Source organism: Protopterus annectens, chromosome 1.part2 (genome assembly GCF_019279795.1).
Source record: "Protopterus annectens isolate FY-2018-M chromosome 1.part2, PAN1.0, whole genome shotgun sequence".
In the NCBI taxonomy this organism is placed as follows: domain Eukaryota; kingdom Metazoa; phylum Chordata; order Ceratodontiformes; family Protopteridae; genus Protopterus; species Protopterus annectens.
Genome location: NC_056727.1, coordinates 925,917,929 through 925,944,421, shown reverse-complemented (window position 1 = coordinate 925,944,421; position 26,493 = coordinate 925,917,929). Strand labels below are relative to the sequence as shown.

Sequence of the window (26,493 nt, the reverse complement as noted above, 5' to 3'; positions counted from 1 at the left end):
ATTGTTTATGCTTTGTATAATTTTAGCAAGGTATCTATAGGAATTCTAGCTGTTTCATGCATCTGGACAGATGCATGACAAAGGCTGCATTATACGCAATATTTGGTCTAAAGAGGGCTGAGTAAAGCCGGACCATGACAGCTCTAGGACAAATTGTAATCCCTTTGTTTAGAAGGCATGCAATATAGAAGGACTTTCTTATGACACTGGACATATGTTGTTGGATGAAAATTAGGTTACTGTCCACATAAGATCCTAAAGCCTGAATGACTGGGTCAGCTCTAAAAGGCCTATTGAAATATGGTAGTTTCCCCGGGTAGACAACTTCCCAAAGGATATGATAATGCATTTCTGGCATTTAGTTTCAGTCCACGATTTGGCATCAGTTACTTGTTTGGCATCAACCTTTCTGTAGGATGACAGTCACTTGAGTATTCAATAACTGCTCCTAGCTTGCACTGATCTACAAACTTAGTCAACCAGAGCCCCTTGGTATTGGTTATTACTTCAGAGAAGCAGATGACAAACAGCAGAGGTTCCAGCACTGAACTCTCGTGGACTCCAGTGGTGACTGGTCTCTGTGGAGGCAACTTCCGCTATTTTGATCTCCTATGTCCTATGTGTAAGCCAGTTAGCAAGCCATCAGGTGACATAGGGGTTTATTCCCATTTTTTAGCTTTTCTACATTGTGTGCGTTATACCCTTTTATCAGTACACCCTGTAAGGATAAACATATCCACATACAATTGGGGTGGGGGGTATAGCACAAGGACAAATGCCTTACAATCACCGTCAGTTCTATAATCTCTCTACCATGCACATTCCAAGTGCCTTACTTCACCTATAAAATGGACAACTGTATTTTTTTTTCTTCAGCAGTGCAAATTTTACTTTTAGTAGTTTATGCATCACAGTTATGTTTCGTAGCATGCTTTGTCTTTCGGCTTTTCCCGGTTAGGGGTCGCCACAGTGGAACTCCGGTCTGCTAATGATTGGCAGTAGATTTTGACGAATGCCGAGGTGCCAGCTCGACGTTCAACCTTCAAGGAAGGCACGCACATTTACGCACGCCTTTCGAACGCCCACCCAACCACGGGGAGGACATGCAGACTCCACACAGAAGGCACTTCCCACACGCCAGCCGAGAATCGAACGGGAGAACCTCTTGCTGTGAGGCAACAACGCTACCGCTGCACCACCGCGGATGTCTGTTTTGTAGCATGCTCTGAAGTAAAAATAGTTCTTCCACTCATTTGATATATTCAGAAAGTTTTCTCAACGCAGGAAATTTAATTTCTTTTCTGTGATTCTAGTTTTGCAGATGTGCAGTGTAATGTTCTATTCTGAGAACTTCAAACAGGTTTTAATTTTGTTGATTTTTTTTACAGTTAAACTGAATCCATTTGCTTACTTCATGTATTGTTTATTTTGGTGAGTAAAGCCGATTTGCTAAAAAAAAAAAAAAAAAAAAAAAAAACATTGTTTTGGAAGATATGTGCCCATTTAAATTAAGTAATACAGTTTACTGAACTTCTAGTGATGCCATCATATCACAGAGGTGATAGAGGAGCCTCTGCCTCTTGTGTCTCAATGCTCACAGACTGCAGTTTGAAGAGTCTTGCACCAGTTGTAGGGGGTGTTTGGGCCCCACCATCTTTTCACGTCAGTCTCAACTGTGGTATTAGCTACTGCATACAGCTCAGTCTGCTTTGGCAGTGGTCCATGTCTTGGGCTACCTGCTGGACAGGAGCTTCAACCTCTCCCAGAGAAGTAAAGTGTACAATGCACAACAGGTGGCAATCTATTATGAACCAAACAAGAAGTGCCTTTGGCGGTTTTGGATCTACAGAGAAAGACAAAATGGGAGGCAGCAAAAGTACAGTTTTGTACCTACCATAAATGTAGATGTCAGATAGATATGCAACTGCAGTCATAACATATGGGTTGTCCTGCCTCAGGCAGCCCTCGGTCGGTCGAATTCCAAAGTCTGGGTCCGGCGTCGGCTGGTGTCGCCTCCTCTCCGACGTCACAACGGCTGGAGTATAAAGGCATTGGCCAACGCCATCTTCTTCAGTGTTTCTTGCCCCAGATGCCAGGTGCCCTCCTAGGAAGGCTAAATTTGGTGAATGGATAAAACAATTCCAGACATGCACAACAGTAATAAACAGATACACCATAGGAGATACCCCCAGCTAATAGGAATAGGGGTAGGGACCCATAAGGAAAGATGCAGAGGGGTAGGAGGGTGGGAAAATCCGACTGCAGTTGCATATCTATCGGACATCTACATTTATGGTAGGTACAAAACTGTACTATGTCCTTCAAGAATGCAACTGCAGTCATAACATATGGGTTGAATACCATAGCCAAGCTGGGGGTGGATGGAACTAAGAGAGGGATGGTGTAGCTAAAATGCCCTGCAGGACTGCCGAAGCAAAGCCTGCTCGGGATCTGGAGTATAAGGGCAGGTTGTAGTGCTTGGTAAATGTATGCACGGAGCTCCATGTAGCAGCCTCTAAAATGTCCTTTGTAGCCACTCCTCTTAGGAAAGCTGTGGATGTGGCTATAGCTCTGGTGGAATGTGGCCTAATATTGGCTGGCACAGCTTTTCCATGGAAAGAATCTGATGCAGTGTCCAATCCATTTTGAAATTGTTTGTTTGGAGATTGCTTTTCCTTGTACTCCAGCAGCATAGGCTACAAACAGTTGGTCAGACTTTTTGGTGGCCTTAGTTCTGTCCAAGTAGTAGCATAGTTGCCTGTGTATGTCCAAAGTATGCAACAGTTTTTCCCCCCTATTTTGAGGATTGGGGAAGAAAGTAGGCAGGTGAATAGCTTGATTTAGAGACACCCTGGAAATTACTTTTGGCATGAATGTAGGATTGGTTCTTAGAGAAACTCTGTCCTGATGAAAAATGAGGAAGGGAGGCACTGCCATGAGTGCCTGTATCTCCGAGACTCTTCTTGCAGATGTGACTGCCAACAGAAAGACCGTTTTCAATGATAGAAATTGCATTTCTGAAGTTGCTGCTGGCTCAAAAGGAGGAAGAGTTAATTTTTCCAAGACGAAATTGAGGTCCCATGCGGGTACTGGCTGTTTTCTGGGAGGTTTGATATTCTTTATCCCTCTTAGGAACTGCCTTAGCAAAGGATGTGAAAACACTGGAGGGTCACAATTGTATTTTGCTGAGATTGCTGAGGCGTGAATCTTTATAGAAGAGTATGAGAGTCCGGTATGAAACATTTCTGCCAAGTATTCTAATATCTGAGGTATACTCAGTAATGTTGTATCCTGACCCCTGTTGGCATTCCAGATGTTGAATCTCTTCCACTTGGCTGAATAGGTCTTTCTGGTGGAAGGTCTGCGTGCTTCCAGTAAGATCTCTTGAACTGTTTTGGAAAGAGAGCTAGCTGGAGGAGTCATGGTAACCTCCAGGCTGTCAGATGCAATGTTTTCAGGTTTTGATGGACAGTCCTGTAATTGTGTTGCGTTAGAATCAGGGGCCATAGGGGCAGAGGCCACGGTCTGGTCCGAGTTATGCTCAACAGCAATGGGTACCAGTATTGCCTTGGCCAGTCTGGAGCTATCAAAATGCCTGTTGGTTGTTCTGCTTTGATCTTCAGTATCACCTTGGTCAGCAGAGGTAGAGGAGGGAATGCATAAATTTTTAGGGAATTCCAGCTGAAGGAGAGAGCATCCATTTTCCAGGCTAGAGGATGGTGGGTCCTTGTGCAGAACTTTTCCAGGTGATGGTTTAAGTGGGAAGCAAAGAGATCTACGTCCGGTCTTCCCCATGTCTGTTAGTTGTGAGAAAATGTGAGGATGCAGCATCCATTCGTGTGGATCCAAGAAATATTCTGCTCAGCTTGTCTGCCAGTACATTGTCCTTGCCTGGCACAAACTGGGATTGCAAATGTATCTTCAGACTCAGGAATTTTTCCCAGAGAAGCATTGTTAGTCTGCAGAGGGGATAAGAATGAGTGCCTCCCTGCTTGTTTATATACCACACGACAGTGGTGTTGTCTGTCCTTATTAGCAAATGTCCTTGTTGTAGTAATTTTTCGAAAGTCTCGATTGCATGCATCACTGCCAACATCTCTTTTTGGTTTATGTGCAGATGTCTTTCCCTTGGTGTCCATAGACCTTGAATGCATCTGCCCTCCATGTGTGCCCCCCATCCATGATCTGAGGCATCTGTTGTAATCATTTGACCTGCTTGAGGTCTGTTGAAAGACATGCCTTTGTTTAACTGACTTGCTTGAGCCCACCACAAAAATTCCTTTTGCAGACATGGAATAAGTGGGATTACGTCCTCTAGGCTTTGGCTGTGTTGGGACCATAAGCTTTTTAAGTACCATTGCAGCTCTCTCATATGAAGTGTTGCCAAAGGTATCAGAAGAATGCAAGATGCCATGAACCCCAGGGCCTGCAGGATTTTCCTTGCAGTCAGCTGGGTGAGTTTTGCTATGCCTTTGAAGTACTCTGGTAACTGCTGTTGTTTTTCCTCTGTGAGGTAGGCCATTTGAGTTTCTGTGCCCAGTTTGGCTCCTAGGAAAATAATCTGTTGGGATGGCAGTAGTCTTGACTTCTGAATGTTGACTGTGTATCCCAAGGCCTGCAGTAGTTGAATGACATCGTCCAAGTTTGCTGTTAAGGTTTGTTTGTTGTCTGCTTGTATGAGGCAGTCGTCCAGGTAGGGGTATATTTGGATCCCCTGGAGTCTGCAGTGTGCCACTACTGATGCCAGGCATTTCGTGAACACTCTGGGTGCAGTAGATAAGCCAAACGGCAATGCTGAGAATTGATAATGCTCTGTCCCTGCAAGAAATCTGAGGTATCTTCTGCAGCTTTGTCTGATTGGGACATGCAGGTATGCCTCCTTGAGGTCCAGAGTGACCAGCCAAGACCCCTTGCCCAGCATGGGAAGGAGTTGCTGCAGCGTCAGCATTTTGAACTTTGGCACAATGAGAAAAGTATTTAGAGTTGACAAATCCAGTATAGGTCTCCATTTGTTTTCTTTTCTTGGAACAAGGAAGTGTCTTGAATAAAATCCCCGGCCTTGTTCCTGCGGAGGAACCCTTTCTATTGCTTTTATACTTAACAGCTTTGAAACTTGAATGAGTGCCTCTGCCCTTTGATGATGTGGCAGGTTTGGCATGCCTTGTCTTATTGGTAAAGTATGGAAATGGAATCTGTAACCCTTGTCTATTAAATCCAGAATCCAGTTGTCCTTGGTTAAGATATGCCAGTTTTTTGAGAATAAGGATAATTTTCCGCCCAAAGGTGCTTCTCTTTGAGCCTTTGTAGGCGGTATGAAAGTCAAGTCATTGTGATTGTCCTTGTGGTGCAGCTGGGCTGCCTGCGCCACTTCTTTGATTTTGAGGTTGCCATTGGCGGCCCCTGTAGGATCCTCGGTATTGCCCTCTACCTCGGGCACGCCTGCTTTTTCCCCTTTGAAACTTGTCAGACTCTGGGAAGGACCAATTCTTTGAAGGCCAGTTTCTGCTGAATCTGGGTGGCTGAACCTGAAGGAAATCCTTGACTGTCTGTACTGACTTAGCTTTTTCCTCAATGGATTTCAACACATCTTGTGCATTAGCACCAAAAAGCTTCTGTTTTTCCAGAGGTGCATCAAGTAACTTTACTTTAACATGGTCAGGCAAAGACTGATCTTTTAACCAAGCATGTCTACGTATCACAGCCCCAGTCATAGCTGCCCTACATGAAGCTTCCAATGCATCATAACCACACTGAAGAAAATGATTGTTAACCTGCTGAATGTTATGTATATGATCCTGCAATGCCTTTCTATCAATAGGCTCAGGAGAGGCTAACTTTTTCTGTAAATCATCCAGTAAAAAATCCTGGTACTGAAACATGTGGAAAAGGCAGTTAAGTGACCTCATGGCTAGGGTGGTAGAGGTATAAACTTTTTTACCCCATCTCTCCAGGGACCTAGCTTCCCTGTCCGCTGGCAGTGGATTCTTGGTAGTGGAAGTAGCCACTCCCTTGGGGCCCTGTGAAATAGTTTCTAGATCCACGGAGTGGGCCTTAAAGAGATGCTTGCGAGTGTCAGGGACCCTGTAATATCTGTCTGGCTTGACAGGAGCAGGGGGGGAGAGAATCAGGGTTAGCACTGGAGTCAGAGAAAACATCATCCAAAACATCCATAACTGGAGGAATAGCTAAAGGTCTGTGCTGGGGAAGCTTGAGGAAGGTACGCAGCCTTTTCCTGGAATCAGAGAATTCCTGACTCTGCCATTTAAAATGTTCCCTCAGACTGCAGGACTTCACCAAACGAGAAATCCTCTGGAGGGGAGGCAGAGGGAATTGATTCCTCAGCATCTGAGTCCTCGTAGGCCTGGAAGGATTCTTCTTGGGTATCAGAATGCTCAGAATCCCCAGAGGCTTCATCTGAAGAGAGGTTGTCAGCCTGCTCAGTTCTGGGCCTTTTCTCTGCAGGTGGCTGAGAACCTCTGTCTGGATGAGGCTGAGACCCCCTGATAAGAGAAATAAGATCTGCAGCAAGTGACATGATCGGTTTATCAGAAGAAGGGGCCTGAGCAGCAGGTTTAGGATGGGCCTTGGCCTGGCTGGCGGCCTTAGCACGTGCAAAGGCCTTGATGGACATGGATACAGGAGGCCTAGCAGCCTCACGTGCAGGAGTAACCTTGTCTACAGAAATGGTGTCGGGTAGATCCAGAACTTCGGTTTCCGGAGAAAAATCAGCAACCGGCACCGGAGAGATCTCCGAGACCGAAGGACATGTTAACGCTGTGTCGTCGGCCTGGAGCGGTTGAATTACCGCTTCCGAAGGGACCAAAGCACTAGCGGAGGGTTTAGGAGTTGCATCGGTAGTGGACGCGGGCCAAGGATGTCGGTCCCGGTCCTTTCGTTTTTTGGCAGATTGAGTTGTCGGTTGATCCGACGGCATGATATACGCGAAAGATTCACCGAAAAAGTCTTCGGCAAATTCTGCCCGGCGCCTGAGAGTGCGCTTATTAAAGCAAGCACAGGCAGCACAGGCCGAGACGTCGTGGTCTGGGCCCAGGCAAGGAAGGCAGTAAGAATGGAAGTCCTTATGAGGTATTTGTTTACCACAAGACAAACAATTAACTTTTTCAATTTGTTCTGACATCGGCTGAGGCAAGAAAAAATGTTCCCCAACGGGGTACTTAGCTTTTAGATGACTTCGGTACTGAAAAGACAGGAGCTGACCGACCGGCACTTGCGAACTGCTTCTGCTTCGGGCACCGCGCGGCAAGAAAGACTGGAGAAGATGGCGTCGGCCGATGCCTTTATACTCCAGCTGTTGTGACGTCAGAGAGGAGGCGACACCAGCCGACGCCGGACCCAGACTTTGGAATTCGGCCGACCGAGGGCTGCCTGAGGCAGGACAACCCATATGTTATGACTGCAGTTGCATTCTTGAAGGACATCATTGATTACATAGCAAATGAGAAAAACATGAAATGAATGGGAAGACCCTAGGCTAGTGGAGCCAGATGCTCCAGCATAGATCATTGGGGCCAGATGCTCCAGCCTTCTGTGGAACATGTGCGTGTTCATGTCAATCTCTTTCCATGAAGGAAAAGAACACATGTTGTTAGCATATTAGATTCACACATGCAACAAAAAAAACACAGTATGTAGAGGGGGTTATACATGTCCTACTACAGCCAAAGGACTATTAATAGACAAGACTAGACACATTGGGCCCACTGCATGACATTATGCAAGTGAAAGAAAGCAGCCAAAACAGAACACCTTTGCATGATGAATGACTGCACAGACACCATATGACCATGGGTCATCATGATGTAGACACATGACATAAGCATATGGCCCAAACTCCTTGAACAGTAAACCCCAATACTCACAAACAGCTCTTTTTTTTATAAAGCAGCCCACACGTCAACCCCCCACATATTTCATTTAAGGATGTGGGTCACCAGTGGCTTTAACAGTAAACAGGGTGCAGGTGTGTGAGATTGTCCTCAACAATGCTTGCCATGGGTCAGTAGTGACAAAGCAAGCGTCTGCAACATCATCTATTGAGAATGTGTATCTTGTTGTGTCCATAAGCCTGCAGAGGGACACATCCAAGGAAGAGAGAGTACAGTAGTGACCAGGTAAAAAAAAAAAAAAGTGTTCAAATACTAATGCAATAAAATCTAAAAAGGCAGCCTCATTATGAAACAATTAACAGGATGGAACATTTACTCGGGAGCACATTCTAAAGGTGAAATGAAGTGCAATAACAGAAAGACAGCCATTCTAATGCTGTAGAAATAAATTACAATGGCACAGGTAGAAATACTTCTAGCAAGAATTAGGACATGTCCTTAGGAATTCTATCTCCTACTGGGCTACAGTATCTGGTCTTTTCATGTGCAGGTTATCATAACAATGATACTCACACATCTCCTGAAATGGAAAGTAGTTCAATCATTGTTATGGTAACCTGCACATTTAGTAACACCCGTTATGTTACTTCTCAGGTTAACATCACAACTCGAGGTGGTAGTTTTGAAACAGCATATGAAAAAAGGTTTAATTAAGGGACAATTTATATTGCTAGCCCAGATGACTTCCAGAATGGATAAATTTAACTTGCAAGGACAGAAGTTAGAAAAATGTTTTTATTTACGGGCTACCTCAAAAAAATAAAATAAATGGTTTAGATCAGTGACCATGTTTTTAATGGTTGGGAAACCTTGTACAGACCTTTACTTGGGCTTAGTTTGGCAAATTACTTGGAAACCCAGAACTGTTCCAAGACTGGTTACACAGTATGACAAGGTACAAGTGGTGGAATATAATTTGAACATTAAAAACATTACCAGTGAAAACTGGAATAATTTTAAAACCACTGTGTGGGTTTTGGAAAAAGCAGGATCCAAACCCAATTTTCTTTATAAGATAAGGAGGAACACAAACATATTACAAACCTCAAGCTGTAATCAAACAAAGGTTAGGGGGACCAAAAATGAGAAGCATGCTCCGAATGTAGTTTTATTTTAACAGACTCCCCACATCGCTCTGAACAATTTGTATAAAAAGCAAGGTTTACCTTCCTCCAGGATATTTTAACACCATGAGCACTGTATACTTTGAAAATAATGGGTGTTTGGGATTTTATGTAGGAAAGGCAGACAGCCTTCAAAAAGAGAATATACTAACATTTATGACATAAGCAAGGGAGACATCAACAGTGCCCTGTACAAACACACCCAGGTTTGTACAGAGGTTTTCGGTTTCAAGTTTGGGATCCTGGAGATAGTTTTGATGGACCCAAGGGGTGGCTCTTTGAAGAACAAACTTGAATATATGGAATTATACTAGCAGTTAAGGCTTGATGCATCTGTATTTCCAGACTTGAACAAATCTATATCTTTAACCCTTGTTTTCAGAATGAGGGCAGTCATATTATGCCAGTCACAATTAGGAGTTACTAGTGGTATTCATCTGCCCCTATTAATGATGTAGTTATTAAACTTTAGGGTAAAATTGTTTTTGCTTTTCTTATGTGGGATGACGATTCTAAAGGTATTACAGTTTTTGTAAATACATTTTATTTTCTATGCATGCAATTTTTAAATAGATGGAGGATGAATGAATTTTCTTGTGCATTGAGTTATTGTACACAGTGTCTCAAAGAAGACTGTATGGACTTAAGTATTTACCACACAAAAGATTTTACATGTTCTTTATATTTTAAGAGTATGAAATATTTGCTTTTGGTGTGCTGCACCTTTAGGTTTGTTAATTAGTAAAGTGCTGGGATTCTACTTAAATGGAGAGAGGTGGGTTGGTTTTTGTTCTAATGAAGTCCTGTACAAACTTACCTGCTGTAGGACAAACGCACTTAGCTTGCAATAAATTTTCTGGTACGTGGTTACTTGCTTCACGAGTGAGTTTGTCCATGGTTAATCCCCTCTGCACCACTGACATCTGTGTGCCAAACTATAAGACCATTTTGAAAAGGCAATTTTGTCATTTATGTAGACCAACTACTAATAATGAGGACTTTAATACAGAAGCTTGTCTGATGTCTAATTATTTTTTTGTGCACGATTACAATCTGGATGATAAGACCTTAAATGATGTGAAACCTTTACGTGACAGGACTACACACCCACATTTTAATGTTAATGAAGAAGTGAATATGCATAATACAAGCATGGACATTAATAATACTTTCCTTCCTTCCTTATATCATGATATACACTAGTAATTGTAAATATAAATGTTTTGAAACAGAACTGAATGATCTTACTGACTTCACAAGATATTCAAAGGGTAGTGGGACCAGCACCAAGAAACTTTAAAAATAAATCAAATCTTAAAAGGCAGTTATGTCACAGAATGTTACATAAATTATCTGCAAAGCAGCATTTTTCATGTATAACGTGTAATTATTGTCAGTTCATTTGAAAAAAAAGGATTTTATGTGCAATGTTGCTAAAAAAGCTTTTTATTTTTCCCCATTATGTTGATTGTGAATCTATCCACTTAGTATATGCTGCCTTAAGTTCAGAATATACTGCATGTTTGTGTTGGTGAAACCAACAGAAGGTTTGGAGACAGAATAGCACAACATATGTATGTATGATATTCAGAAATTAAATTCCATAAAAGCTCTAGCGTTGTCGCCTCACAGTAAGACGTTGTCCTGTTCGATTCTCAGCTAGAATGTCTTCTGTGTGGAGACGTGCGTGAATGGGTGTACCTTGGTTGAAGGTTGTGCGTCAGGGCCGGCAACTCGGCACGTAAAAATCTACTGCCAATCATTAGCGGACTGGTGTTCCGCTAAGGCGACCCCTAACCGGGAAAAGCCGAAAGATGCAACAAAATTCCTTAAAAGATCTGGCGAAATATGTTATAGAGATGGGTGGTATTCACAGGTTTACATTTTACAGCTGATAACTGCATAAGCAGAGGCAATATTAACAGAGCAGAGTGTTAAGAGTAGGAGTGCACAACCAGATTAAATGCTTTATCCTCATTAGATGGGAATAAATCTTGCCCTGCAAAACCATTTCTGTGGCTTAGGGGCTCAAATCACTGATTATGTGTCTTGAAGCATTTAAGTATTTCAATTGTTTGGTGCAGGATTTTTGAAATACTTGAAAAAGCATTTGTTGTGCAAAAATCATGGCAGATGCCCAGCACAGGTGGCCCAGTCCACTTCAGCAACCCTGGATACAAACCTCTCCACTGGCCAGCGTGCTAGACATCATAAAACTTCCACACTTTGGGAAAGGACCAGTCAAGCTACCATCCCTGGTTACTGACAAGAGTCTCTGCATCATCTCATAAGTCGAGCCATCATAGCAACTCAAAGTCAAGGTCACGTGACAACACCTGTTCTTGCAGTGGCTTATCAGCCCTATTATAAGGGGACAGTTTATATGACACAGTCCAAATGTGAGCTGCATAACCATGACTTGCATCCTGTGTAACTCTGTAGTAGGGACATTGCTGCAAAAACAAAGTACAGCACCTGCAGAAGCTTCTTATTTATGGAAGGGATAAAAAAATGAAAAAAAAAAAAATAACACTACGTTCCTATTGAGAAGGTTGATAAGAAAAAAGGATTAAAAAAGAGAAAAGAAAAAAACTATGTTCACAACTAGACAGGTTCAAGAACAAGCCCTCCATGTACAAAGGTAGGACCAAGAAGATGTACAACACCAAACATCACATCTTTACATAGATACTGAGAAAGCTTTGGCCTATAAATTTATTTTACATGTAGTCAAACATATTGTACTGCACAATGCCAACAAGAGTTCAGCTCCTCCATTGGTACATATAATACTGTGCATCTCTGCAAAATGTCAGCTGTGCAAATGATGATGGCTCTTACCCTGTCAACTGCACATTTCTGTATGGGGTGTGTGTGTGTGTGTGTGTGTGATGTCTAGTATATGACAGAAGAATGCTAAAGAAGCTGAAAAGTAAGGTGGAAAAGCAGTGGTGCAACCAGTACTAATGTATAGTACAGAAACCTGGTCAGTAAAGGTAGAGCTGTTAAAGCCAAAGCTAGAGGTGATGGAGATGAAGTGCCTGAGATGGGTGGTAGGATGCACACTGTGGGATATGTGAAGAAATGTGGACATCAGAGCAGAAGCCAAAGTATCCTTAACTACAGAGCAGGTCAAAGAGAACATATAATGGAGGTTTGGGCATGTGTAGAAAAGCAGACGACCATCTGGGAAAGATGTTTGAGACAGACAGAAAGAAGCTGGGAGGAAATGAGGGCATCTGGCAAAAAGGTGGGTGGACTGTGTGACAGACCTGTGATGGTCAAGTATGACTACTGAAGAAGGTAGGAGAATGGCACTGAGATGAGAGATATGGCAACAGTTGACATGGCACCCTGACACTGTGTAGAAAATGGGAACAAAAGGGGGTTGATTATGGGGATCTATATTACGTTGTCGAAAGGCTGTTCACCAAACACCCTTTCATCAACATGTAAACATCGAAGTACCAAAACTCCAAACCACCAAGTCAGCAAATTTTTTCCCAGGGGGAAAAAAATGCTTGGCCGTCATCGGGAATTTGCTCTTTCCTCCACTGTAGTGCAATCTCGGAGTTGGCATATTTAGTTATGGGGGATTTGGGGGCAAACCCCCCCCCCCCCACTTCGTATGGTCTGACAGTTAATTTAGTTTGTTGTTGGTCAAGTGATTTTTTTCCCTTGGGAAAAAATTCGCTGACTTGGCCGTTCGAAGTTTTGGTACTTTGATGTTTATGTGTTGATGAAAAGGCGCTCAATGAACAGCCCTTTCGACAACGTAATATAGACCCGATTACGGATGATGACTGGGAGGGGAATGCTTATTGCACAGTGTATGTCAACCATACATTGAACAGCACAACCTACAGTTTAGACTATAGTCCTAAGTTTTATTCTTACAACTTTACACTGTCACATAATGTTTATCAAGACCCATAGTTGTTGGCTGAATACTGCTGTTTCACCTGTGCTGCCTTACACCATGCACAAGTCTGTCGGAGGGGTATAGTTTTGCTGCCATCAGCTGGATATCTCCAATTCCACTGCCTGGCTCATAGAATGTGAAGTCTATGCTCTCAAGCTCTTCTTCCAAGGGGCAGTCACAGTGCAGAGGTGCAAGACACAATTATGGGCCAAAGGGGGTTGGGGGGCCACGAGGCATGGTTTGATGGTCAGAGTGCCACTGGAGCCAAAACCAAGGTTAAAACAATCTGCATGTCCTCAATATGCAGTCATGCAGCTTTGCTTTCCTATTTTTAAGGCTACCTGGACATTTCACTGCTGTTCATAAATGGCATATTAATTTATTATGGAGTCCACAGCAAGCTCTGTGGCAGAGGGAAGGATACCTTAGTGTGATACGAGTACTCTTGATTCAATATCTGATTTTGACACCTGAGGATTTTTTGTAGAGGGTGGAATGGGAAAGGAGTGGAATGCTTCCTACTCACTTATTTGTTTGGGGGGGGGGGGTCAGCCTACAAAGATAGACAACTCTTGGTGAAAATATCAAGCACTTCAATCCATGATCAAAATCAACAGGGCATGTAGAAGATGTCTGTGGCCTTCATGACTTTATGCAATTGGTCATTAAGCATGGACTGCTTGGACTCCACACTCTTGTGTGGAACAGGACCAGGTAGCAGACTGGATTAAGTCCGGGAGTAAGTGGCACTCAGAAAAGGACAGAAGAGATGGTAGCAATGGTCTACTTCATAGAGCCCAAAATATTTAAAAATATTATAATCAGATAAATTCTATGCTATGCTTTCTTAAACCTCTTTCAATTTCTAAAAAATACATTTGCGCCTCTGTGCAGTTTTTTCTACAAAATATAGCTTATATAAAGTGTCACCAAGTCATTCATAGCCCCTTGTTTTCACCTGAATGCATTAGTAAAATATGTAAAGCATGCAAACTTGCATATGCAAACACTGGCTTAGTTCTTCATTCTGCATCCTGCCTTACATCTATGTCTGGTGATAAAAACATCCAATTATACCCTTTTTTTCCTTTCATATAAAAGGTCTCTCAGTGGATAGGGTATATGGAACAACAGTCTGACCAAAGAGTGACTGAAATGACAGCATAGAAGGATAAAGCCCTAATTACAGGTGAGCCAGCCCAGGTTCAATTTGCGGCTTAAGCAACTGACAGAGTGACAGGTAGTGATGGGAGTACCCATCCTAGAGGTAAGTAGCTCATTGGTGATGCTTCCTAAGGGGAGATGTGGTCCAAAGAGGGAAGCTGTTCTTGGACATGACAAACGAGTGAAAAGTAGGTTAACCATAGAATACCAAAAAAGAAAAACACCACATGGACGCAGAGATGGTTGAGCCATTAGGACCTCCATAAGATCCCATACTGGCCCCAGCAAAACCACAGGAAGTTCAGGGGGTATGAGAATGGCTGCTAGATCTGGTATGGAAGTGTGGCATTGGGGGCCGGGCTAGTAATAATGAGGCCCAAGGGGTAACAAAAAATATTTTTAAAAAATCTGACTAAAGAATATAACAAATATGTTCAAATATGTGGCCTCTTGCCAAACCTTACACATGGTCCTCCAGCCCCAGAATTGCCCCCCCCAACCATGTACACAATGTACTAAAATGTTTTTTCCTGTTCTGTATTATTGAGATCACTACTACCCCTCCAAAACATCTGCACATGGATGTTTAAACTCTGATAACTCAGAACCACTTTAGTACTTTCACCGTAATAGAAAAGAATGAGCAACAAGTGCCATTTCACCTCCTTTAGGGGGAGGGTAAGGGATTTACACTGTTTGCCACATACTGATGTCCCAGCAGATACATACACCAAGTTCAGCAGAGAGAAGTGAGGGATATGAAAATAGAATTGCAGAAGCCTGTTACCAACCCCTAGTGCCATCATATGTCATCTGCAGGAAGGGCACAGTAAATATGAATTTCAAACAAACACTCACAGTAAAGCAAAAGGCAGGTCTACAGTTGGGCTTTTAGCATAGGCAACTTATGAACCACTTCCCCGAAGTTTACAAATTGGAGATATCATAAAAATCAAAATTCATATTTTTCTTCTTGCTTTAGTAATCATGCCACTTACCACAAAGCATAAGAAATCTATAAGCAGTACAGTTGGTACTCCTCCAAAGGGAAGTCCTTCTAGCACTGTACTACCCTGTGGTGTACTGAAACACTGGTTCAGGAACTGTGGACTTGGGGCTGTCGTCGATAATGGTGGCACAGAAGTTAAATTTGAAAACGTAGACATAATCCTTTTCTCTGAAGTCTGCAAAATGATAAATGTCAAAGTCAGCCATGCACTAGCAAGATCACAATTGTTCATAATATTCTTACTTGTATCACAGTAATACTAATTCTTGCTCATCAAATTACATATTTACAGTACAATTATTTATTTGAAAACAGTACAGAACTGCAGCAAGGCTATGTTCATTTCTATGAACGTAACAAACCAATGACTAAGGACTGATACTGAACTAAAAGTACTATAAACAGATAGGGCAGCAATAATGAAAGTTACAGGCATGTAGAAACCATACATATAAGACTTCAAGAAATGAACAGAGAACAATCTAAAGTGCCTACAATAAATACTTCTGTAATAAATACTAATATAAAAGTGCTAAGCAAACACAGAATACAATATTGGGATGGCAAACAGGAAAAAAAACAAACCATTCTGAGGAAAAACAACTATTTTGCATGTGCTGAACAGCAAGATAAGAGCAAGCAGTTTTAAAGGAAGACAAAGGTAAATCTACAAAATTAACTGACAGCTGAAAGCAGCAACAAGAAAGCAAATAAATCAAACAGGGAAAATCAAGTTTAAGGCAGATGAAGCAAAATCTTCATGGTTTTATAAATGCACTTATCTGAGAGGGGATGCTGAAGGAAAAAGTAAAACAATTTCTTTAACAGTATTTCTATGAAACTTTTCACAATATAAACTACCTATTTTAGAGTTGCGTATTTTTAGTTGTTCTTGTATGTAGTAAAGATTACAGTAAACAGATGCCCTTTTCCTCAATTTCTTCTCTCTCTTTTTGGTATTAAGAAATGTAGGCTTTACAGCAGAAAAAGATAAAAGCTAGACAGAAGCATGTTTAAGTTAACAGGCAGTAATCTGGGTTGATGAGGCAGGAAATGAGGAGATCATAATATATGTAGAGCTGATACGTTTTTCCTCTTACTTTTGCATAAGTGAATGTCTGAATAAGACCCTTGGCTAAATTTTAAGTTGAAAAAGTAAATATGAAAACATTATATTTATATTTATATTTATATATATATATATATATATATATATATATATATATATCTATATATATAAAATGAAAAGTTTTCCTTTAGCAATACATTTTTTCAGCTAGTCTTTCAGGCTACAACAGAGGCTATTATCATTCCTTTTTCTCTTACTCTGCCATACAGGCAAGTTGAAAATAGGGCAATAAAAGACAGAACACTGGTTTCTTTAAGGCTAAAAGTTAATGATCTCTGAAAGTATGGATGTGGTTTTAAACATCTGGGGTGGAGGAATAAAAAAAAAAACAAAAAAAAAAACAGATACCAATTAGTGTGGCAATAATGTACATCTTAGCATGGATAACCTCAATTTCAGGTTAACTAGGGACTGCCTTAGCAGCTGCTGGGCAGAAATGTTCGTATTAGGATTGTTAAACTTCACTATTTGAAGATGTACACAGTTATGTGCATTTGTATTACGTTAATAGGTTACAGTGGCTTCTGGGGATGTGTTTGCTTTTTTGAGGGTTATTATTAGAACAGGTCTTGTAAAATGTGACATAGGTTCTAATGTAAATAAGAAAAAAACTATATAAAAGATTAACCTACCAAACATTAATGCATGCATACATCATAAAAGCTGGAATGAGACATTTAAAAAAGCTACCATATATAATAGGCAAGAATAATTACTTCTTAACATAATGGCAACACTTTCCATATCATCTTGGAATGTGAATAGTCTACAGGTATAGACAAAAAGGAAAAAATATTTAATTATATTAAGAAATGCAGACTGCAATTAGAAATGCTACAGGGGACACATTTGGACATAAATGAGAATGTGAATTTGATAAAGAAAATGATTTTAGGATATATATTCTGCATATTATCAGGGACAAAGGAAAAGGGATGTACTTACATTAACTGTTAGAAGAGCTCCAATAGTGACAGAAGAGGGAAAAAACATAACGGCAGACTTGGTAAGGGGTTACTGGCAAGGTATGACTACACTGGCATGATTTTATATTCCACCTAGAATGCTATTCTGGAGTTTAAAAAATGGGAGAAAATCAGCTTTCAGAAGGGAATATTACTTATAGGTGGGGACTGGAATTTGATTTGCAACAATGAGGATGTATCTGGAGGGCTATAAGGGAAACCATAGCAAAACAGGGTAGATTTCTGAGGAAATGTATGAAAATGTTTGGTATGAAAGACATGAATTTAGTAGTAGCAGCTCAAAGAGAATTCATATATTATCCCCCCAAGGTACAATAACTGTCTAGACTTGATAGAAATTATATTGCACGGGAACGTGTCCATTTAATTGACAACATAATATTAATACAATAAGTAAGCTGATAAACATCTAATATTACAGATCATGTGCCAATAATTACCAAGATAAAAACACAGGGTAATGAAGATGAGGAAACTGGTGCTTCCCCACCTACTTGTTAAAAATAAAGGAATTTAAGGAATGTGTAGTTGCCCGGGTGTTACTAAGGAAGAAAGTACACCAAAAGTTATAACTAGTGAGTGGGATAAAATAAAAGTAGAGATTAAAAATAGGATAGATATATAAAATGATAACTGGTTAAGAAGTGGTAGGAATTATTTAGAGGGGCTGAACAGTTTAAAGTACCACAAAATAAGGGGAATCTCACAAAACAAGAGGAGGCATAACTGCAGAGTGCTAAAGAGAAAATAAGGGAGTACCTGGATAATATGCATGACTTTAGAAAGACTGCTGTTAAGCAGCTGTTTTTGATAACTCCAGAACACAAAAACTTTTGGTACAACAACTTAGGTAGCAGAAAGTAGAAAGGTAGGTTGCCAAACTTAGAGTTCTTATAACAAGAAAAGTAATCAGAGATCTTGTAGAGGTATTAGAGATATTTTGGAAATTTTAAGAAAATCTGTATAAAGCAAAGAAATGGGAAAATCAAAAAAGCACAAATTGAAATATTTATGGAAGACTTAAATATACCAAGGTTAGAGGTAGATGAGGCTCAATGACTGAAAGTTAATATAAGAGAAAGAGATAAAAATGGTGAATACAACCAATCTACAGGAAAGTCTCCAGGAATGGATGGTATTCCATTGGAAGTTTAGAAGTTAGGAGGGAAGAAAGTGATAAACATCTAGAAGGTTTTGTTTGATAGTATTTTAGAAGGAGGGGAGACACTATTCTCCTGGAAAAAAGCTGTGGTGGCTGCAATTCCTAAAGATGGTAAAGACCCATCTGATCTAGCTTCATATAGGTCCATTTCAATTCTAAATAATGATAAGTGCTTACATCTATAATGGCTAGAAGAATAGCAAAGGTGATGTCAAAACCGACAGATCTGGGCCAATGTGATTTTGTGGACGGGAGGCAAATATTTGACATTAACAGAGCAATGATGAACCAGTGGGAAGCAGAATGTAAGAAAATATGCTGTTATTGGTGGGTGTTAATGCACAGAAAGCATTCAACAGAGTAAGCTGGGATTTTATGAGTATGGAAAAGGAAGAATTTGCATTTCCTGATACAATAATAAAGTTATTTAGAATGATGAGGGATCAGAGGTAAAAATCAAAGTGGGTGGGGGTCCTCAATACATTTTCTCTTAAAAGTGGAACTGGGCAGGGGTGTCCTCTTTGTTATTTGTGTTATATTTAGAACCAAGGATAAAAAGATAAGGGGTCCAAAAATACAAGGATATAATGGGCATGGTGGTCCAGAAACACTGGTTATATTTGCAGATGATATTTTGTACCTGACGGAACCAATAAAATAGGACATCTTAATCTTGTGGTATATTCTGAGAGAGTCTCAGGTTTTCCAAAATATGAAATTAATGAAGATAAAACAAATATTAACTATGTACCTACACATGAACTGGTCCAGCAATACCCATATTTATGGGGACATGAAAAATGAAGTATTTAGAAGTCTGGATTAAAAAGTATTTGGTTGTGGCAGCTAAGGATATGTGGGAAGAGACTAAATGGAAGATAATCTTTCAAAACATTGACTGCTCACATGAGAGTAGCAGTTTTGCTCTACAACAGTGAAAAGCAACCCATGCATTTGAAATTGACAATCCCTGAGGTACAGGAATATGCCCTCTCCCTGTGCATTATAATGATCTCAGAGTTAGTATACAAGAAGGGGGAGTGGGAGGTGCAGGGGGACTTGCCCTGCAAAATTATATTATTTTGCTAGGTTTTGTTTCCTGTTGTACAGCAGAAATATTATTTTCTGTTGTAAGATGTAGCCAAATGGTGCTTCACAATGTTCTGGCCATTCGCTCATGTGAGCAATCAGTGTTCCAGTCTCTGTTTTGAAAGCTGACCCATGTGTGCTTATTCATTTGTTTAGCTGTCTGTCTTCTAATCAGGTCCTCAGAGCCTAATAACATGCAGTCTAACAATTAACAGAGTACAAATTCATGTAGAGATGTTTAGGTGCTAGATGTGTATTGATTTTCTTTCTCCTGATGTAAAAAGTCTAGAGGGAGTCCAACACAAACAAGAAATTTCCTCTTAGTTTGTACAATTATGCTTTTGATGTTTGACTATTGTGAAGGAAGATAGGGGCATGAAATGGAAGAATGGGGGGGGGGCAAAGCAGTTAATGTTGTCAAAATGTCACCTCTGAAAGCATTTGTATGTTAGGAGGGTATGTAGCTAATTGCATGGCAGTTCAAAGTCATGACAAAAGGCTTCCAGATAGGAAAAAGAAAGTCCTTTTTTGCAAGAGAGTTTCTGCCAATAACACAAAGGGTAGAGATGTATTAGGTAGGGTGAGGGAGAAGAGAAACAGTAGATTGGTAGGTGTAGAAAAGGGTTGGGACTTGACAGAAATTATCACAGATGACCTGTAACAGTGTGGCCCTACTCATCAAGACTTTTTAGCAAAGAGTACTATCAAATTTAGAAAAAACTGCCAAAACACAAGTGTAGAACAACTTGGGGACACATCAAAGTTAATCAGATTAGCATTTAGTTCATGACACAAAGTAGGCAATGTACAAGCTGCTCTCCTTTCTAGACTAGCTGTCTCTAATGACCCCAGCCTGGGAATGCAGAAGTGCATACAAGAAGGCATCTGTCAGCTGAAAGTTACGGCCAAACACCGACATCAACCTGTGGCTAAATCCAATAAAGAAGATATCAAACTGCTGCAACAGACACACACACACACACACACACACACACACACACACACACACACACACACACACACACACACACAGAGACACACACACACACAGAGACACACACACACACACAGAGACGCACACACACAGAGACACACACACATTAATTCATGAGGACAGCAAATCTGTCAGATATAAAAGCTCAAATTGCAAAACAATGAAGGATTCAAGGGCAGGAAGAAATCCAAAATCAACTTCAGAAATTGTCAGACAAGCCTAGGCTACACCAGCATTCTGCCATTACCTAAGTTATGACAAATCATTTGTAATGACCAAGAAACAACAAGTCTAAATCAAAAAAGGTGACCAAGATATGTGAGAATCACTTACACTGAAAGGTCATCAACTTATATTTGGCTACTGAAAGGCTTTCTAGCAGCCTTGATCACTTCTTATTCCTCCAATGAAAGGTTCAAGTGGGAGGAGGGTATATACGATAGCAACTAGGTCCAAAGATGGAGCCAAATGTCACTCCAACCTTGTAAGACTCCCCTGCTTTGCACTAATATAGTTTCTTACAATACCAGGGACACTGGGGTCTAAAAAGTCACAATTCTAAAGCCACCATACAGAAACATGGAAAAGTTTTGATGTTTTAATCTCCAAACCTGGTTTTCAGATCTAGAACCAGATCAAAAGGAATACAAGAACTTTCCCGATCAAAGTGAGAAAAAATTCATGGCAAAGTCCCTCTGACTAGCCAATAGGGAGTATTGCATTCTCATCTGCGGTTTAACAAGCCACACTTGAGGATGCCCCACTGCTAAAAGATGACTTGCCCTCTTCTGACAGAACAAAGAAAGGACTGGGACTGGAGGCAGACCATTCAGGTACGTTTGACAGAAGAAAATACACCTTTTCTTAGCACGAATACAACTTTACGTTTCAACAACCACTGTGAGGCGTTTGCATCTCTTGCACTTACAGTGGGCTAGAAAGTGCATACACAAGTCTGTTCTAGAATGTCTGAAAGTCAGTCTACTCCTTGAAAGAAAGAGGAGCTGTCAGATGCAGTTAATGTTACATCACCCCTAGACTCACGTATATTTAAGAACTGAAAGCAGCACTATGTCCAGAATAATCCACATATCAGATTACATTGAGAGAAGTCAAAATTGTGGGAACAATGCATGCAGAAAAATATTTTGGAGGAGGAGGGAGGTTTGAAAAAAGGCAGGAATTTATGTAATATGCTGAAATGATTATATTGTATAGAAAAACATATATGATGTATGTTTGCAGGGCTGAACCTGTTAATATTGCTCGTTTGCTTTTATATAAATGTACATTTGCCTATGTCACAAGTGATAATTCAATAATTTTTTTTTTTTATTTGAAAAGTGAGCACAGGGAACAAATCATTTAGGAGTGCCTGCATTTCCAAGAATCACCTATATTCTAAACAGCAATTAAAATGGACTGAATAAGAAACCAAGCCGCAAAGTTTAAAGATTTTCCTGAATGCATGATTCAAATTGCATAATATGGTTTATTACAAAAAGTTACATAAAAAAGTTGTAGGAAAACATTTGGTAAAATCTGTTTTATGGAGGAAAGTTTCAGAATGTGAAGACCTGGAGAGTGGGAAGCAAAGATGGGAGAGGGGAAAGAATTACAGAATTCATGAACAATAACAAACAAAATAATAATTTGGTGATGAACATGATTACTCAAACAGATTCTGCTGACATTACACTGACAACTATTGATCTGTTGCTTAATTTGATTAAAGCCAAGGAAAAAAATGTAAGTCAAAACTTCTTAGAATGATACAAGGAAGTGCTGTAGGATGTGAAAATCTATCACAATAAAATACAGGAAAATCTATAAGATAAAGTGCCTAAAGTCAACACTATAAGAACTGGTTCCAGGTTAATTACAGCCCTTTAGGAAGAACTTGATGGGAATAGATAAGATAAAGTAGTCATGGATGCAAAAGACTAGACAGTGCTGTGTCTTAAACTAGTGAGGGGATAACATCCCAAGATGCCAGTGTAAAATATTTGCTAGACTAAATTTTTTTCACATGTTTAAAAAAGGAAAAGTCCAGGAACAGATAAGTTACACAAACAGATTGATGTATTGACACTACCCGTCTGGTGCAGAAAGGAGTGAGAAGACAACTGCAGGAAGTTAAAACAACACAATGGAATTGTGTCACACACACCCCCCCCATGACTTTGTTGGTATTTACCAAGGGACCTGAGCACTAAAGCCGGTCTGTACCGTCAGATACACCAGGATGGTGTTTGTACAGGTAGCTGGAGTGCAGACTACTTTAGAAGGAAGTTGTTAAAATTCCACCTCTATGGGACAGAAAGTAGTTTTCCAAAACATATTTACTATAATGCATGGATTGGCAAGTTGCAGCCTGCTAAATAAAACCAGGGTCAATATTTATTCTACAACCCCTTTCTCACACACCTTCCATTTTCAACATCTATTACATAACAGTAGTAGAAAATAAAAAATTGGCACTTCCATTACTTTCACACCATCCACACATTTTCTTTTTATAAACTTTCATTCACTACATTACATAAATTGCTCAATTACCACTTTCCCTTAAACTTCACCCCTCCTCCTGAACACTGATTCTGCATATATTGTCCCTGCAAATTCCATTTCTAAGTAATTTGATCCTTCTCTTTTCTAAAGATCCCAGCTCAAGTTCTATAATTCCCTTTACAACAGTCAATATTTCAGGTTATGGCTGGTTTAAATTTTGATTTCCATTTTTTTTAATAATAGTTTTTTTGGCAAACAATAGCATGAATTCAGTTAAGGCCTCATTATGCCCAAGCAATTCAGGTCCTATATCCCAGACGAAAAGAATCACTTCCTTTAGTTACTGCTATTTGCTTACCTAACATTTCTGAAAAAAAATATTCTGCAGGAAATTTACATAAACCAACTTGTTATATTGCCAGAACACGTTCCCAAATACCTCTCTCTTTCCTATCACACCTACAGCATTTGCCATCTACCAGAGGAAAACTTCTCTAAAGTCTAACAGAGGTATAAAAATACCTATACAAACACTTTATGGAAAAGCCCTAAACCTTCTGGACTTTTGTGCATACTTGGGAACCATAGAGATGTTCTTCTGTTGTTCCTTTGTAAACTATGTTTCAAGTCTCTTCCCAATACTTTCTAACTTTTGCTATTTTGGTTCTTATAGTTATGCAATATTTTATATGCCCTACTAATTATCCCCTTTAAGGGCAACTTCTCTACTAAACTCAGTCACAGCTGATCTTTCACTTAGTACTACCACTCCCTTTTCTTTGCCTATACTCTGTTATCAATCCCTGGCATGAAAAGCAGACTCTAACCTAGTCCAAACTTCTGCTTATCTTCATCCCGTGCTTATTACCTTTCCCTTCCTAGGTATTTGCTCCCAATAATATGGTTTCTTTGCTAATATATCCTTATTTGCATTCATCCCTCTTGGTAAAATAACCTTTCTCCATTCCTGTGTTGGGATACCTTCTGCCATCTTAAAAATATAATTTATTGTATGGCTGTTATTCTCCTTAAGAACTGCAATCCAAAACTTTACTCTCACATTTCTCACCCATTTCATCATCATAACTTTTCAATTTGATTTCTGATTTTTGCTTGGGTTATATATATCCTAAACCACATTTTTCTATGGAGAAAATGAACTTATCCCACTTAACCCCTGTCATAAGGGATAAACACATTCAGTACTTTTATCTTACTACCCATAATCAAAAGCTTCTAGCTTCTCAGCTTTTTGTATTAACTTTTTAGTCTTTTCCCACATATCCTTACTTGCCATAATAGAATCCTTTTTAATTAGTGCACCTAAATAACGTCATCTTATGTCCCCATAAACATTGGTATTTCTGGATGAATTCATGTGCGGGTCTTTTTATTTTCATTTATGTTATATCCCCCCAAAAAAACACTATTCCACACCACCAAATTTTTTCTGGATTTATCAGGTACAAAACAGTATCATCTACAAAGTTAACTTTTCTTAACCAAACTGGCTATAGCTTTGAATTTGTGAATCCCTTATTTTCTATCCTAATGGCTCTACATACAAGGCAAATAAGGGGGGAAGTGGACATCCCAGACCTGGTTCCTCTCTTCCATCACAGTTTGTTGGAGAGAGAGAGGCATTCTATAGCTATGTCAAGAATCTAAATGGCAATGCTCAGATCTGCTCTGAGCTACAACAGAATGGCATTAAATATACTGATCCAAAGGATATTGCCAATATTCTGGCAGACTGATTCAGTGCCAACTTCACCCCTCTCTCACCCCCTAAATGGCCCATCTCAATACCGAAAGACTGCCAAATTCTGGTAACGGTCACACAGGTAAAAAACGCACTCTCCAAAGCTAAGAATACAGCATCCATGGGACCAGATGACATCCTGGGCTGTGTACTACATGAACTACAAAATGAACTGGCACCTCACCTAAGTGTCATGTTTAATCATAGCCTCACTTCAGACTTCATGCCCACTGAGTGGCGTACAGCTGCAGTTATCCCACTCCACAAGGGGGGATCCACCTTGGATCCTGGGAACTACTGCCCCATCAGTCTGATGAGCTTGATCTGCAAGGCCATGGAATGTATCATCATGGAACTTATAAACAAAAGACATTGGCAACCTTCAAACACTGAACCCCACCCAGTTTGGGTTCGTAAAGGGCCAATCTTGTCTCCTGAACCTGAATGACTTCTTCGAATTAGTCTCCAGAGCTGTAGACGAGGGTAAGCCAGTCCACACAGCCTATCTGGACCTCGCCAAGGCCTTCGACACCATCCCCCACTCTGGAATCATAGATAAACTTATTATACTGGGAATTAATCCTTATGTCGTTTGATGGGTTGCCAACTGGCTTACTGACAGAACCCACACTGTAAAAGTAGCCAACTCCAAATCCAACTCCAAACAAGGGACAAGTGGAGTACCTCAGGATTCAGTCCTGGGACACCTCTTGTTTGGCATCTACTTCTCTGAAGTACAGGCCAACACTAAGGGACACTGGCTAACAAAGTTCACAGATGACTGCAAACTGGGAGCCATTATTGAATCCCCAAATGATGTGGATATTCTATAAAAAAGGCCTTACAGAAACAGATGCTTGGTGTCAGAGCCATGGGCTCAAGCTCAATGCCAAGAAATGCATAGTTATCCCCTTTGGGAAAAGACATGTACCGGTGAATTACCACATAGGTGGCAGTACACTAAACATCGAAAGTGTTATAAGAGACAGGGACACAGGTGGCCTCTTTGGCCCTCTTCAAAAAGAACCTTGATTATTGGATGGGAGATAGGAAATTCACCCTGGGGATCACGTCAGTCGCCCTGCTAGACAGGGGTGCAGGGAAGTAAATATTGTAGGAAGAAATAGCCAGGGAAATGTTATGGCTAGGTTTGTATAGGCCCTCGGGCCGACAGCCTAGTACTAACCTAGGAACCACCTTAATTCCTGCCTCAGACTCTTCATGTATCTTCCTAATTAACCCTATTATTCTATCAGGGAAATAAATGCTACCATTTCCCTACTTCCCTATTTGTTTTACTCTATCAAATGCTTTCTCTAATTCATGACCAGCAACACTGGAGTTTTCTTACACTCTGCTACTCTCTGTATCACCATTGCTCTAGCAATACAGTCCAATGGTTTGCTTCCCCTTCTGTTATCATCCTCTCTTGCTATCAATATTAGTTTCCCTCCACAAAACCACATTGATCCATTTGTATCACTTTTGGCAAAACGTTTGCCATTCTTTTAGCTACTACTGACAAACACTATTATGAAGCTATGTCTAAAGGAGCCTTAACATCTTTGAGTAAAAAAGCCACCACAGCCTTCTTAGAGGATGCTGGTATTGTGCCACCCCCCCCCTTTAAACTATTATTAAAACCTTCCACAGGATCATCACCTGCTCCTGGAGACTATTAACAGCAACCCTTCTAAACTCATGTAGATTATCCAAATATTCCTGTACTTTCCT

The 26,493-nt window shown here is 40.4% G+C and overlaps 1 protein-coding gene across 13 annotated transcripts in view; it reads right to left on the bottom strand.

Annotated features, from left to right (window-relative positions):
* Positions 1–26,493, bottom strand: part of LOC122791769 (CSC1-like protein 2) — a 993,549-nt gene that overhangs the window by 478,872 nt on the left and 488,184 nt on the right. For all 13 annotated transcript variants that reach the window (XM_044059705.1, XM_044059714.1, XM_044059770.1 and 10 more), the window contains one exon: positions 15,116–15,301. In XM_044059705.1, the coding sequence (XP_043915640.1) occupies positions 15,116–15,301 (186 nt within the window). The remainder of the gene's footprint in view (positions 1–15,115; positions 15,302–26,493) is intronic.